The 15,055-nt window shown below is 40.4% G+C and overlaps 1 protein-coding gene across 5 annotated transcripts in view; it reads right to left on the bottom strand.

The window, feature by feature from the left end:
* itprid2 (ITPR interacting domain containing 2) overlaps positions 1–15,055 on the bottom strand; it is a 52,557-nt gene that overhangs the window by 19,017 nt on the left and 18,485 nt on the right. For all 5 annotated transcript variants that reach the window (XM_080903430.1, XM_080903432.1, XM_080903433.1 and 2 more), the window contains exons 7-10: positions 10,034–10,058; positions 9,455–9,550; positions 7,008–7,155; positions 4,994–5,054 (exon numbers count right to left, since the gene is read on the bottom strand). In XM_080903430.1, the coding sequence (XP_080759556.1) occupies positions 4,994–5,054; positions 7,008–7,155; positions 9,455–9,550; positions 10,034–10,058 (330 nt within the window). The remainder of the gene's footprint in view (positions 1–4,993; positions 5,055–7,007; positions 7,156–9,454; positions 9,551–10,033; positions 10,059–15,055) is intronic.

Here is a 15,055-nt window from a genome sequence, read left to right as displayed (position 1 = left end):
CAAAAAACGTTGAGGGCAGAGGGACGTTTACCATTGTGTTGCATGACCTCCTTTTGCTTGATATGAGGTTTCAACAGTTCAGGGCGTTCTTTGTTGCATTTTTCCACTTCGCAATGCTCCAAATGTTTTCAGTTCATCCGTTGTGACCTTCAGAATGTAGTTTGTATCATCTTACAAAATTAAGCAAGGAAATACTTGAAAAACACCGCCAGATATGTAGCACATATCATAACATTTCCCCCATTTTCACAGGCTTAAAAGTAATTGATACAGTTTGAGGGCCATGTGAGGCCTGTCCCCTTCTTATTTAATGTCAGAATGAAGCAGACATAATATTTGAATTTGATTCAAAGGTTTTCAATCTAATTTCAAATGGGGCCCAAAGAGCTGTCAGTGCAAGTGAAGGCAGGTTATCGTTAAGCTGAAAAACCAACCTATCAGAGACAGCAAAAAATTTAGGAGTGGCCAAAACAACAATCGTGAAATAAAGGAACTGATCAGCTCAGCAACACTAAAAAGACCTGAAAGATCTCAGGAGAAAAACAGCTGATGATCCGAGACAAACCTCATAAAATACATCTGCCAAACACGGTGGAGGAAATGTTATAGCATGGACGTGTATGGCTGTGAGTGGAACCAGATCACTAGTATTTATCGCCCATAGAGCAGCTATTCTCTCCTCAAATTCAGATTCAATGCTGGAAAACTTCATTTCCAAAATGAATGAATGAGCTAAAGCATAACATCGCAGAATATTTTCATCCAAATATTTAAAATAATTATGAAATTTGAAATTCTGTTTGTCCAATCACTTCGGAGTCTCTAGAAATGGGGGACCATGTATAAAAACGCTCGCAATTTCCAAACAGTTCAAGCAAAATTTGTGTTAAACCCTTCACTGGTCTAAAATCCGCTAAAAACTATAGACTTTCTATATTCATCCAATAAACTACAGCTCTAAGTGTACTGTCATGGATGCTGACTTTTGAACAAAGGGCTGATAACAGGCTCAATAGTCCATCTTTTCTTTATTTTAAAAACCCACCATCCATGATTTGAAAAAGACTTTCACACACACACACACACACACACACACACAAGTACAGCTAGCAGTGCCGCATGAGGGAACAGAACCGCATGGCTGGATTATGTCGAAAAAATATCATTAAACTGTTTGCCTATGGAGGATTTCATGGTCTGATAAATAATAAGCTTCAGCCGCTCTCAAATACTCTATAATGATTTCTTCACATTCTAATCTCTAATAATCATGTTGCTGATCCACTGACAGTTAATGCAGCTAATTGTGGGATGTTAATTCAGGTCTTTCCAAGTAATGTATGACTTTTTTCATTTGTTTTGTGGCAACATTTAAATTGAGAATGCACATCACTTTCTAATTCTATCGTTTTTTTTGCACCAGTTCAAGGCAAATACAAGCTTTTCTTTCCATTTGTATGTTGTTTTTGTATGTTACTAAAATTGTCAACGTTTCTCATTACATCGGTTTGATCTGCAGAATAATATCAGTCAGTAATAACAGTCAAAAGCTGTGACTTCTTTGTGAACTCTTAACACCTGAGAGCGTAAGCCTGGAAGAGTTGCATGATTTGTAGAGACTCAACAGGTCTTCTGTTGACTCTCAGTCAGGGTGATGTCATGTTCACTTCTTCGCATTCATCTGAAGCGTTCAACACGTCTGATTGTGACGATTAAACTGAAATCATACTGAACTTGAGAGACTGCTGTCAGTACATTTGTGCTCTCCATTTCCACAATGAAGGCAGTGCAAGTGTCCAGCCAAGGTTCGCTGGGCTCTGATGTGTGTAATAAACAAACATTGATAAGAGAGCCACTGCAGACCTTTGGATAGTGTGTGAGAGCATTGCTAGAGTTTGTAGCAATGGACTCAATATAAAAAGCATTAGAGCAATGTAGACCGTGCTTGTGGCTGAAGAGGCACAGCTGCTCAGTCAAGACAGCTGGAGATTTCAGCGAAACAGGAAGAAGCCACTTGAAGTTGTTTGTCATATGAAATTCAATGGAAGCCAGCGGGGCCGAAATTAAATATGAGAAATAGGACTGCGCCTTTCCAAACAACACAAGTCAAGAGACAAGGTCAAAGGATTTTTATCATTAATAATACAAAGAGGTTTTCTTTCCTGTGATATTCCCGGGACAAGTTAAGGTGCAATTATTTCTTTGCACACATAAAAACTCACAACAATCAGCAACAACATTAAAACAAGAGCGAGTTGAATAACAATCAATCACGCCTTTATAACTTTTTTAAATATCCTGCTTGGAAACAGCGGTGTATGGCATTTATGCAGATGCTCCTTTGATTCGGATCAACTAAACAGTGTCGCAGAGCAAGCATACCCTCTTTCGTGGAAATGGTACTCCCCCAGAAAGCTATCACACCAAACCACACCATAACCCTGCTGAGGGTTGACCCGAGGACCACAGCAAAGAGCCAAAGGTGATGACTTTTATCTGCCCACCACAACTTTGGCTTTGACTCGGTTGAGTCAAGGAGCTTCAGTTTGCGTGCCATCAAACATCTTGTGACTCATATAGTTATTACTGGGAGCTAACAAGAAAATGCGGTCGTGACCCTGAGATATGCAGACAGAAATAATATATGTACACGAGCAGCCACACCCACTCTTGGTGTCCATAATGACCTGCATTAGTGTTTTAGAAAATAAACATCCAGGCCTGGGACCTTTGGTAAACTAAATGTCAGGATTTCTATTTGTTGGTGATAGAGATTACTTCATTGGCTACTGTCTGCAGCTCACACTCACAATATTAACCTTTCACACCACAACGCTCTATGTAGAAAAATCCAACAGCTGTTGAGATTAACTTTTGTTAAATTTAGTTAATTCTGCAACACACACACACACACACACACACACACACACACACACACACACACACACACACAAAGAACAACCTTGAATGACAAGAAGAACATTGAGTCCTGCAACAGATGGCATGGCTCTCACAGAGCCCTGATCAACATCACAGAGTCAGACTGAGATCACATGATGAGACACCAGGCGCCGACATGGACTCAATTCAAAGTGTGGCATTATTCTGCAAAATGCCAAAGCCTGCATTGGCATACTGATGAGTCGGGATCAATTTAAACCAGTAATCTAAATTCCAAAGAAGTTAGGGCGCTGTATAAAATGTTTAAAAAGAAAACAAACCCAGAATGCAATGATTTGCAAACCAGATTTTACTCACAGAAGAACATAAAAACATTCAAATATTTAAAATGAGATGCACCATTTTAAGAGGAAAAATTTTGGCTCAGTTTGTATTTTGTGGCAGCAACAAATTAAAAATAAATAAATAAATAAATAAAAGCAGGCCATGTTTACCACTGTGTAACATCTCTTCTTCTTTTAACAGCAGTCTACAAACTACAAACTGAAGAGAACAGCTGCTGGACTTTCAGAGAAAGAGTGTTGTCCCATTTTTGTCTGCTATCTAGCTGCTTAACAGTCCTGGGTCTTCTTTGTCATATTTTTTAATTTAGTGATGTTCCAAATGTTAATGCTAAACTGCCCTGCCTGCAATACAGACCTTTTCACCAAAGAGTTAAGGTCAGTGATCCTAACACTGGTTTTCAGCTTTGTCCCTTACACACAGGGATTTCTCCAATTTCTCCAAATGTGTAGGTGATATCATGCTCTGTAGATGAGTCTCTGCAATTTGACTTTTGGGACAATTATTCTGAAATTGCAGCACAGTTTGTAGATGCAGTTTTTTTTTGCAGACTGGTGAACCTCTGCACAGCTTTGCTTCTGAGAAACTACCTCTCTAAGATGCTCTTACAGTCCCAGTTACTTTTCCAGCCTTTCGTTGCCTTCTCCCAACTTTTGAGACGTATCGCTGCCATCAAATTCAAACTAAGCCAATATTTTTAATTAAATACTGAAATGTGTCAGTTTAAACATCTTATATATTTTCTATGTACTAAAATAGGGGCTTTGGAAATGCAAATCAGTGCATTCTGTTTATATTTACATTTACACAGCATCCAAACAGTTTTGGACCTGGGTTTATATTTGGCTTTTATGCAGTTGAGACAGTTGTTCATTTATCATAGTTGACACCACAAATCCGCATCTTATGTTAGCCGTTGACAAGGGTATGGCTGGTTGTGTGAAGTGATCGTGACAACAACTTACTTGCAGGTAAAAAAAAAACTAAAACTAAACTAAAACTAAAAAGACAAGACCAAAAAAGAAAACAAGGCAGAGCTCGATCGGCCGTATGAAAATATAAAATCTGTTGCCTTCAACGAGCACAACAGCAACAAAGAACAGCAAACAAGAAGAAGTGAGACTTTATCATCAATAAACTGGAGCAACTAAAAAGTAGAAAAGTGACCAAAGACTCAGTTAAAGTATTCTAGAGCTGAACTAATTTCACCTCTGAAGTGATTCATCTTCAGACACACACACACACACACACACGCAGCTGACTGTCTTCTTCTTGACAGTTTAACAGTGTAAGTGCAGTAAAAAAAAAAAAAAAAAAGAAATGCTTTGCCAGATCCTGTGTGTGTGCGTGTGTCTGTTCGGTAGTGAGCCAGTACCTTCATGCAAAAACGCATTTGAAAACAAAAAGAGGCCAGGATGTTAGCGGAGCAGGTCTGTGTGCACGTGTGCGTGCGTGCGAGTGTGTGTGAGTTTGGGACAAACAGACCTTTGTCTTTGCTGGCAGTGTTGTCCAGGCAGTTGGCAGAACAGCTAAAAAAGCTGAAGGACCCCACAAAACACCACAATAATACTGGGAACAGGACACACACAGTCACCGAGCTTCACTTCCTCTGCCTACAGTTTCAGGACGTGAACCTCTGAGCTTCTCATCACTATCATGGTTAACCCTCCACCTGCAGCACTGAGGCTGTAGAAAGTAAACCCAAACACCAGAAGAGATGCAGCAGCGTTAAAAGCATGGAGGTACATACTTGTCAGGGCGTAGTTGGGGTTCTCCACCTCCATCCGCTGCAGCTGAGCTGCCAGGTAGACCTGTATATGTAACACAGGAAATAATGCCATTACAAACATTATCTGTGACTGATGGTAATACAGCAGCAGGTTTTCCCCTGCTGATAATGTTTACTTAATATAGAGGTAACTAAGAGTCACTGTGGGAATTTTTTTCCCTTTATGTTTGCATTCTGTCTGATCAATAGAGAAAGGCAGAGCTTCACTGTAACAACAGTATGAGTCACTGCACCTCGAGCTGTGGGCGCAGGTCTGTACCAATACACCTGGAAAAGTAACTAGAGGAGCTGGTTCACCAGCCCTCTCCCCGAGCACCACCAGGGCTGATCAAGACAGGCCATAACTCTGCTTAGCTATGGCTGTGCTTTGGTTGTAAAGTCTATGGCTGTGATACATTATCTTGTAATTTGGGGAAGACAAATTGCTTTGATTTGTTGCAAGTGTGCGGTAAATGTAATTTAAGCTACTCCTTAGTAAGCATCTCCGTCACTGTATCGAAGCAACACAAGTGAAATAGAGTAGAGCTTAGTTACGTGCATAACTTAAACCTCAAACGCAGCTGAAGTTTTAGCAGTAAGCAAGTCTGTAGCCACTACTTTGCCGCTCTCATTGACCACATACTGCCTTAGATTATGCTTGAAAAGAAGGACCGAGCATTGTGAGGTCTCACATTTGCCAACACACAACTTTGTGGACCACAGGAAATCCAATAATGATTCCTTGGGAATGTAAGACTTTCAGCGAGGGAATGCCAACGGGTTTTAAAAAAATTATTTTACACTCAACATCTATACAAGCCACAATTCTGCACAGTGTGAAGATCCTTGGTTCCTTGGTTCAGCGTTCCTCATTAGCACGCACATGGTAACACTGTAGATCAAGTTTTGCACACTAGTATCATGGCTGAACATCTTGTTCTGGTTTTTAGAAACCCCAATAAGAAAAAGCTTACTGCTATTTGGAGAGCTCCAATAAAAACTGGCCTACTGCTAAAAGCCAGAAATAGTATTATGCTCATGCCTACAGAGGTATTAATGATAAAATAAAAAGATAAAACATACCAAAGATATAAAAAAATATGAATAGGAATCTTTTTTTTAAAAAAAGCCAACGATAACAGTTTGACAGGGATTAAATTGTATTTTTGCACCAAGAAGGTGATTCAAGGAGATATTAGACAAAAACTTGGAATATCTCAAAATGGTCATCTTAAAAAAAAGAGATAACGGGGCAAGAAGAAGTGGCAGAGCTAAAAACTATGTACAGCAGATGAACTGTAGCTGAAAGTCACGTCTTTAAGAAATAAAAAAACTCCAGCAGAGAGAGCGATGCATGATGATTTCCAATTTCAATAAAACACTGCACCGATTTCCCATTTTCCTGGCAAAATGTAAAGAAACGAAGGGTGGCTCAAAACATTTGCACAATACTATGTGTCAAAAAACTTTACGTCCCTGAATATGGCTAGTGTATGACTTTAAAAAAAAAACCAAAAAAAAAAACCCCCTGAAAAATGTGAATGCTTAACGTTTTCTAATAAACCGCAAATATAAAGTAATCATGCAAATAAAGAAGATTTCATTGTTTTTGGAAGTATCTGGTCACGAGAGTATTAAAAAAACATTTAAATTTGGAGCAAAATAAATTTAATTCACGTTAAAGTTATTAAAAATCGTCCTGCATGAGTGAGTGTCAGAAGAATTTGCACCAGACCATCAAGTAGACTGTGAAACATTTCACTGAGTAAGTTGAAAGTTGGATCTGCTTGTGCCATTAAATGCAAAGTCAAGGATCACTGAAGTGACTTGGACGTATCCTCTGTGCTCCTGGTTCTGTGAAAGTGTTTGCAATGTACGGCCAGCGACCTTCTGATCATTCACAAGTGTGCATTATAAAAGTGCTAAACAAACTACAACGATGAACTTAAAAAAATTCAAAACAAAAACAAATCCATTTCTTTTGCTCTGTCTGTACCTTGATGTCGATGCCTCGCGCCGAGGAGCTGCTGTTGAAGAACCTGGAGGGAATCTTTGAGGACAGGTCGGGTTCTTCTCGGCCAAAGCCAAGGTTTAACAGGATTTCCTCAGGATCCTCCTCGTATAGGTCCAGCAGTTCTGACACACTGCGGAGAGACACACGTTAGAGAGAAAGTTCAGAATTAGTCTGAACTTTCTCTCTAACTGCAGAGTGACGACTGCAAATCTGAACCGCTATGAAAACACACAGCCAGCAAGCAGAGTCCTGCTCTTCAACCATTTTACTGAGACCTGAATCCTGACTAGCAGCAGAAGACTAATCCATCCCAGATTTTCACCTCAGGTTTTGCCAACACAACAAGTTGCTATTTGCGTAGAGCAGACAGTGTAAAGTAGTTATGCAAAATAGTGTATTTTATATTGTATTTGGGTGATTCTAACACAGTGATACCTGCATTTAGATGAGGCTGCTGTGGTTTCTTTTTCTACCCGCTGATAACTCAGCGAGATAATCGTCTGCACTGTAAGGTGATGATGCTACTCATCTTCATAATACAGTTTCTATTTTTATGTACTTGTGAAATCGTGAGAAGCCACTATACATCATTTACCACATTTAACACCAGCTAATAACGTCAGCCGCCAGACACGCCTGCTGCTCCGACCTCATCGCCTTATCCTGTCCACTCACCACAACCACAATCATCCTGATAATTTACCCACCACATGTGTTTATAGGTAAAGGATGTGGACAGTAGATATTTCTGATAGAGCAGTGACACTGCAAGCCATTATTACTCCAACCAAAAACAATTAACCTACATTTATTTCAACACTAGAGGTTCCTGATTCTTTACTTTGGCTCACAACTTTTAAAAAGAATTAAATTTAAGTGTCTGCTCATGGCTAGTGCCCAATCAGAATTACCCTGATGGGTCTGGGAGGAGGAGTTGGCCGTCCGATTGGGGTCTGGAATGTGGGGCCTCCCTGCTGCTGCCGAGCCGGGGCAGTCTGCTTCTCCCCACCCCAGGGAAAAGGGTAACACCACCTGGGTCTGGGTGCAGTTCCCCCTCCAGGGGCAAGAGTACCTAGACCCAGGGCTTAGAGTACGCTTGGGGAGTGTGATTGTGTGTACAGCGTCTCTTTATGTCTGTCTCCACGTTGGTTGAGTGTGGAGTGAGTGCATATGAGAGCATGAGGGTGGGAATGGATGTTTGTATCTGTGTGTGCCTGTATGTCTGTGTCTATATGTCAGGTTGGGTATCAGACGCCACCTCTCTGGGGACATCTCAGGCCCTCCAAGGTTTGGAGGTCTATCTCCCCCACCACCACTTCCCCTGCCAGTGGCGGACTCCCTCAGACATCGGTGCGTTGGTGGTTCTTTGTGTCTGGGGATGGGCGTCCAGGTACACACCGGCTCACTCCTTGGCGGCCACTTATCGGGGCCTGGAGCCTGGGGCTCGCTCGGGCCACTTTGGGGGTGGGGTGCCCTCGGCCTGGGGCTCGGTCACTCAGGCACGGCTGGCTGCCGGCGGAGCTCACGGGCGCGTCACTGCAACTCCCCCTGGCTTCTGCTCCACGGCTGCTGAGTGAGCCCTCATCTGGGACTCTCCTCAGCTCTTTCTGGGACAGTGGTGCGGCTGCCCCTCTGTTGGTCTTCCTTGGTCTCTTGTGTTCTGGGGGCCTCTGGATGTCTGGAGTTTCGATCTAGGGAATCTCCTAACTACTGCTCGACATCCAAGGAATTTAAAATAAGATGGTTTTTGGACAAAAACTCTTGCACTCCTCTTGAATAGATAACACTTCCTCTTAGAAATACACCCTGACTTTGACCTTTATGGACAGTAATTTTGTTTGGCTACAAATGAAAAACCTGAAGTACCAGACTGTTTCTTAAAGTTCACCATCGGGACACTTCTTCTGAGAAACTAGTTTGAGAAATGCTGTCACTTCATTACTTGGCAGACGATTGGATGAACCATCCGTTTATCACCATCTACCATGGGCAAACTTCAACTAATCAGGTCATCAATTCACAGGATGCCGAGCGTGCAAAAGAGGACATGCTACCATATAGTTACAGCAGTGCAGCTGCCTATGTACTTAGAATATTACAAGATTTATTTACATTTAATTTATTTATTACTGCACTTAGGTGGTAATAAATAAATAAATTCATTGGCATGTGATTGGATGAAGCATCTGGCTAAAATAAATGCATAACTGCAGTCGCACTGGCTAGGTGCTTATTGGTCAGACTTACGTTTAACTAACAGCACAACTTAAAACCTTGCAATGCAGATACTCTACTGATTAAAATCTTCAACTCCCTTGCAAGGTAAACTAAAGAGTTCTCTGGTTTGAGATTTAATATCAGCATCTCTGAGAGTTACTTTCTGCAGATCCCTGCACAAATCTGAGTGAGAAGTGAGCAAATGAACTGACCTGGACACGGTGCTGCTTTTCCCAGATCCTGTGGAGTTCATACTCTTTCCTTTCTCTTTATATTGGCTCCTTTTCTGATCCGCCGCAAGATCAAAACTGCATATGAAGCATTAACATACAGAGAGGCATTAAATCACGCACGTGCATGTGAGAGAAGGGAGAATCTAAAGCTGTTTTTAAACATGAACTCTGGAAAACATCAGGAGAATCAAATCAAATCAAATGATTCACCACATCTGCTGCTTTACATGTTTCACATGTGTTCTCAACACTTGAAATAAACTGGTTTATGCAAGCTGCATGAGTCAAGCATGCAGGAGGCAGGGCACAGGACCACTGCTGCTTACTGTGAATTCATAGTAAGCATTCAATTACTTACTCTTTTCCTCACATGGGTGAAATTATGCATTTCATGGACTCTGACAGAGCTGGATGAGACATTAAATGGCCTTTCTCGTGCCAACTCTTTAGTACAGAGTCCATCTACGTCAGGTAATGTCTAGAAAAGCTTCAGGCTTAATGCACCAACCAGCTGCCACTTTATTTACTGAATGTAGAGAGTAAAACAAATGAACTCACCAGGCTTTGGTTTGAGGATAGTTGGCTGCAAAAGAAGAACATGAAAATATTAAGTATACATCCAAATACAGAATGCTGAGCAGCATTACTGTGTCACTGCTCTGTGCCTTTAATCAATAATCTATCAGAAACTTTCCCCCTGACCAAATCAACATAACGAAAAACACAGAACAGGACAAAAAGGAAACCATAAAGTCCCAATAAATCAGCTATATAAACAAGTTTTGACTTGACCACAATCCCAGGGGACTAGAGGTTGGACAAAACTAGCCTTAAAAATGAAGAGAAAAAAAAAGAAAAAGAAAAAAGGAGTCAGGATGTGAAAGTCATAAATAAAATGAAAACACTGCATTAAAAATGGCAACAACCAAACAACAGCACATTAAAACGCACCATCAGAACATTTAAGAAACAAAACAAAACAAAAAAAGCATGACATGAGTGCACTTAAACCAAACAGCAAACCAGGGGAATATATGTGGATCTTTCAAAAGGATGAAGTATTGTCAACAACAGGGCGGTACTTAATGTGGGTGGCTGATTTTTTTTTTTTCCTGGAGTCTGGCAGCAGCAAGTGGGAAATATTTTGGTTTTAAAGGCGAGAGTAGGCGACTATGAGGAGTTAACGGGAGGATGATGCAAGTCACCTTGAGGCGGATTATGGCATTAGAAGCCTCTTTAGAGCTGCTCTGCAAAGAACAAACAGCTGCACTGGTTACCAAAGAAATACATGACTGATGTAATATGATCTGGAATTTTACTAAGCCAATACAGGAGTGATGTCTTGTCTTTTCTTTGTAGCAGCTGTATCTTGGACAAATACTAGTCAAGAAGGGGTGTAATGAGACAATTAAGTACAGGGAGCTGTCGAGTAGTCTAGTCAAGAGGTGATAAAACAAATACTGGATGAGTCATTGTGAGATAAAACTGGTTTTAATTAAGCTAAAATTCCTAAGCTGATAAAAGCTATCATTCACAGAGACCGCTAATTTGAAGAAGACATTAAAGAAAAAGATTTTTGTGTTCGTCGTGAGTAGAAGAGGAACCTTTTAAAAGGTTAGTAACTAAGCTGATTTCACTTTTGCCCGAGTTTAGCTGAAATATGTCTTTGAATATGACAACATTTGGACGGTCAAAGAGGTTCTTCAGTGAACAAACTGTTTCCACAGACTTCAGGGGAAGTAAAATTACACTAAGGGGGTTGCCATATAAATTGGGGGCATCACGTAAAAAATGGTTTCCTATTGTAACAGAAGATTCCCTCTCTCTGTCCCTCAGACAGAAAGACGACAACTTTAAATTTTAGGCTCTGCAAGAAGACTTTACTCTTTAATGTGACACACAAACCTGAATAGAAAGAAAGCAGGCACTGTACATCCTGACTACAGCAACCACTACAGACAAAAATAAAAAAAACTTTTAGATAGGAGAACAAGTTTTTCTAAGACCTTTTCCAATAGGCCGTTACAACAACGTACAACAGTTATTAAGAAGGTTCAAGATGACATTTTTTTAATGAGATGCACAGCTGAATGCTTGAAACTAAATAATCAAGCAACTATTAATTATAGATTAAAAAGGATAGGAACAGTGAGTGGAACTTCAGTACAGGATACTAGTTCAGTTGGTTGAACTTGCTCGCCATTAGCCTCTCCTTTACAATTCTGTCAACCATTTGCTATAAATCTCCCAGAAAATGTAAAGGCTAAGGTCTTCCTCAAGGTCTTTTTAAAATCACCGAGAAGGACAAAAAATAAAAATCTGTGACCATGTCTTAAGAAACTAACACTAGCCTTAATCTATACCTAGCTACAGCAGAGAATATCTGCCAAGTTTTTATTTCGTAACACTTCAAAATAAAAAACTGCTTTTGCCCAACTTGGTCGGAATCAAACCAGCTGTCCTAAAAACGTTGAAGTTTAATTAATGTGCCGTTTACCACGGTTTGCTTGTACTGAGCGCTGATGTAGGTAAACTTTCATTTTGTCAAGCAACTTTAAAAAAAACGTCATCACTTGCTGCAGGTCTGACTGCTTTTTTTTTTCCATTTAACAAGAACTTGCTGAGACATGTCGCCGTCTGTGTGAGAGCGTCTTTCTATTCCAGCTCATTTCAGATGAACTTCTTGGAATCAACAATGTTTTTCTTCTCTAACAGACCGCTGGATTAAAGCAGCCAAACGTGACAACAGTGACATCCACACGCTAATTCACCGATTCAGTTCCACACCATTCACCCCGAACTATTTAATTCACTAATTCACTTCTATCCCATTCACCCCTTAGCACTTTAATCCCTTCCTATCCTGTCCTCCTAATGTTAAACAGCATAAGAGCCAATTAGGATCTGTCCATACCTGACATCTGGAAAATCCTCCACAGAGGACATCAGCTACTCCTGTCAAATATCACTCTCAACATAATTAAGGCACATACTGTCAGGATATAACATGAAGCAGACAGAGACACTCAGACTAAAGAATCCTAATGTCACCTCTGTATAAACACAGACAGCTTATACAAAATCAAATGGTGAACACAGGCAGGCTGAGTCCTTGATGCTCAGGAAATGTTTAGTGACGCTAAACTAAATATCCTTAGACATGAAATATTTGATGCAGGTATTTTTAGTCAAATATGCATTTCCCATTTCCCAAATGTTTTATGAATTTGGTAATTTAATCAACCAAATCCTTCAAACTCATGCTAGCGTAACATTTTGAAAGTTTCACATTTGTGAAAGTGAATAGCTGCACAAACAACTGAGATTTTACTTTTAAAGACATGAGCCAATCGGTGGGAGGAGCTTATCAGGTTGGAATGTGTCACAAAAATTATCTTCAAAGAGTTCAGACTCGACCAATCCAAAGTCAGAAAGGCTGTGTGCAAACAAAAGAAAGTGTCATTAGCCTCCACAGGAGTGGTTGACTGATAAAACTCTCTTCCTGTGCAACACAGGGCAACTTCTGAGGGTTTTCAGAGTCCAGCATCAGGAGCGTAATGAAAAAATGCCAGGCATGGCTGGCCTGAGAAAACTAGGCTGCTGCTCTACAAAAACATTGCTGCTTGATGCCTTTGACTAAAGATCACATTAGAAAGCCAGAAGGCTGCAAAAACAATGCTTTGATGAGTGAGAAGAATGAATAGACTGTTTTGGTTTAACTGAGAAGCATTATGGAGAATGTAAAGGATACATGAACTGTTATTTATATAGTGCTTTTTTTACTGTGACTGAGCATGCATATTTTCACCCATTAACACACTCATACCAGCACCTTTTATCGATCACACTTGGGAGCGCTGCACAAAGCAGGGATCAAGCCATGGAGGTGGTAGCATCTGGGCCAGAACAGTTTGTGATCTTTGAACAACAAATTCTGACTTACTCCAGTAATTGCTAAAGAAACTTTTCGAGCTTGGTCCATGACTAGAATCTCAAGACAGGATGGGTCAAGCAGCTTAATAACAATGTAAAAACAAAAGTCATCAAGGGTCCAAAAAGAATAAATATCACATTTCAAAATGACCAGGTCCTAATCCTAAGCTGACAGAAGGGTTGTCGAATAGCCTGAAGTTCAACCCCCACCCTTGATACGCTATATTAGGTCATTTTCCTCAATAAATAAAACAACCAGATTTCACTGAGTGGTACAAATTGTCCTATTTGGACATCAGTGCTCAGAAAACTAAATTGATGGTTGTGGATTTTACAGAGAATTTTACGATTACCTGCCTTCAATGGAAAAAAGATGAGGCTACTGAGTTTGTGCAGCACTATAAGTGATAACAAGCTGACCTTTGAGTTTCAGGTGGAAGCCATGTGTAGAAAAGCTTACCAGCACAAGTGTACTTTTATCACAAGCTTTGAGGTTTCCATGTCAGCAGCACGTTTATGAGAAGGTTTTATTGAATCTGTACTTACATACTCATTTATTAGCTAGCACGGGCCACTGAACCTCAACAGCAAAAGCAGGCTGCAAAGTACTGTCTAATATGGAGAGAGAGTCTAATATGTAGGAAAGTAGGACATGCGCGCCTTTATGACCTTCCTCATCTGTACAAAGTTAGGACTCTGAAGAAGACCCAGTCAGTTCTGGTTGATCCTAGCCACCACTTGTCTAAGATGTTCAAGTAGCTTCCATCTGGCCGGATACAGTATATCAACATGCAGGAGAGACTATGCAAACTCGGTTGTTGTCTTTTTTGTATATTTGTTGTGCGCTTTCTGCTGATACAAGGTAAAAACTTGTAGAATTAACCAATTAACACCTATTCAGCGCCAGATTCCCCCAACTGATCTCCAACACACACACACCATACATGACATTTCAACAGAAAGTCATTACAGGCTATTGTTCAGTTGGTAACATATACACTCTGCCGTCCTTACAAGATCACAAATATGATGAACACGCACACTCAGTCGTGCGTGCAGCGTGTTCCCACACCTCTGCCACTGTTGACTTTTCCTTCAAGAAGAAACAAGACTGGAATGAAGATGATGAGGTATCACAAGATACTCTGTTGATTTAAGCACCGTTTTGTCAGACCTTCATCCTTCATTTAAAACACATGATCAAAAGACACGTGGGTCAAAATAAATAGTTTTATCTATATTCATTATTATTAAATAAAAAAGAAATGTCAAAAAGTCAACTGCCTTTCTCTTCTATGGGACTCCTTAGGAAGCTCTATGGGATATGCAGTCCTGTGAAAATCAAAGTATTCCCAGGACTATACAGTCCTGTAAAAACACCAAATTACACTCAATGATTAAATAAATTGCTGTGGAAATTTTTTTGGCTGACTCTTCTTCACTGCATTGCTTCGATTAATTGATGTTTGTTGGCATTTCATTTGATTTTGACTGGGCCACTGCAAGACTAGATTTCCTGCTGTGCTTTAGCTTTTCACGCTTTAGCCGTCTCACATTTGACTCTTTAATCCTTTGGTATACAAAGGAGTACAGTTGACTCAATGACTGCAACATGCCCAGATTCTTTGGTTGAAAGTCCAAATCATC

This window comes from Rhamphochromis sp. 'chilingali', assembly GCF_963969265.1.
Source record: "Rhamphochromis sp. 'chilingali' genome assembly, chromosome: 14".
Taxonomy (NCBI): domain Eukaryota; kingdom Metazoa; phylum Chordata; class Actinopteri; order Cichliformes; family Cichlidae; genus Rhamphochromis; species Rhamphochromis sp. 'chilingali'.
The sequence above is the reverse complement of the archived record's forward strand: the minus strand, read 5'-3'. Positions and strand labels throughout refer to the sequence as shown.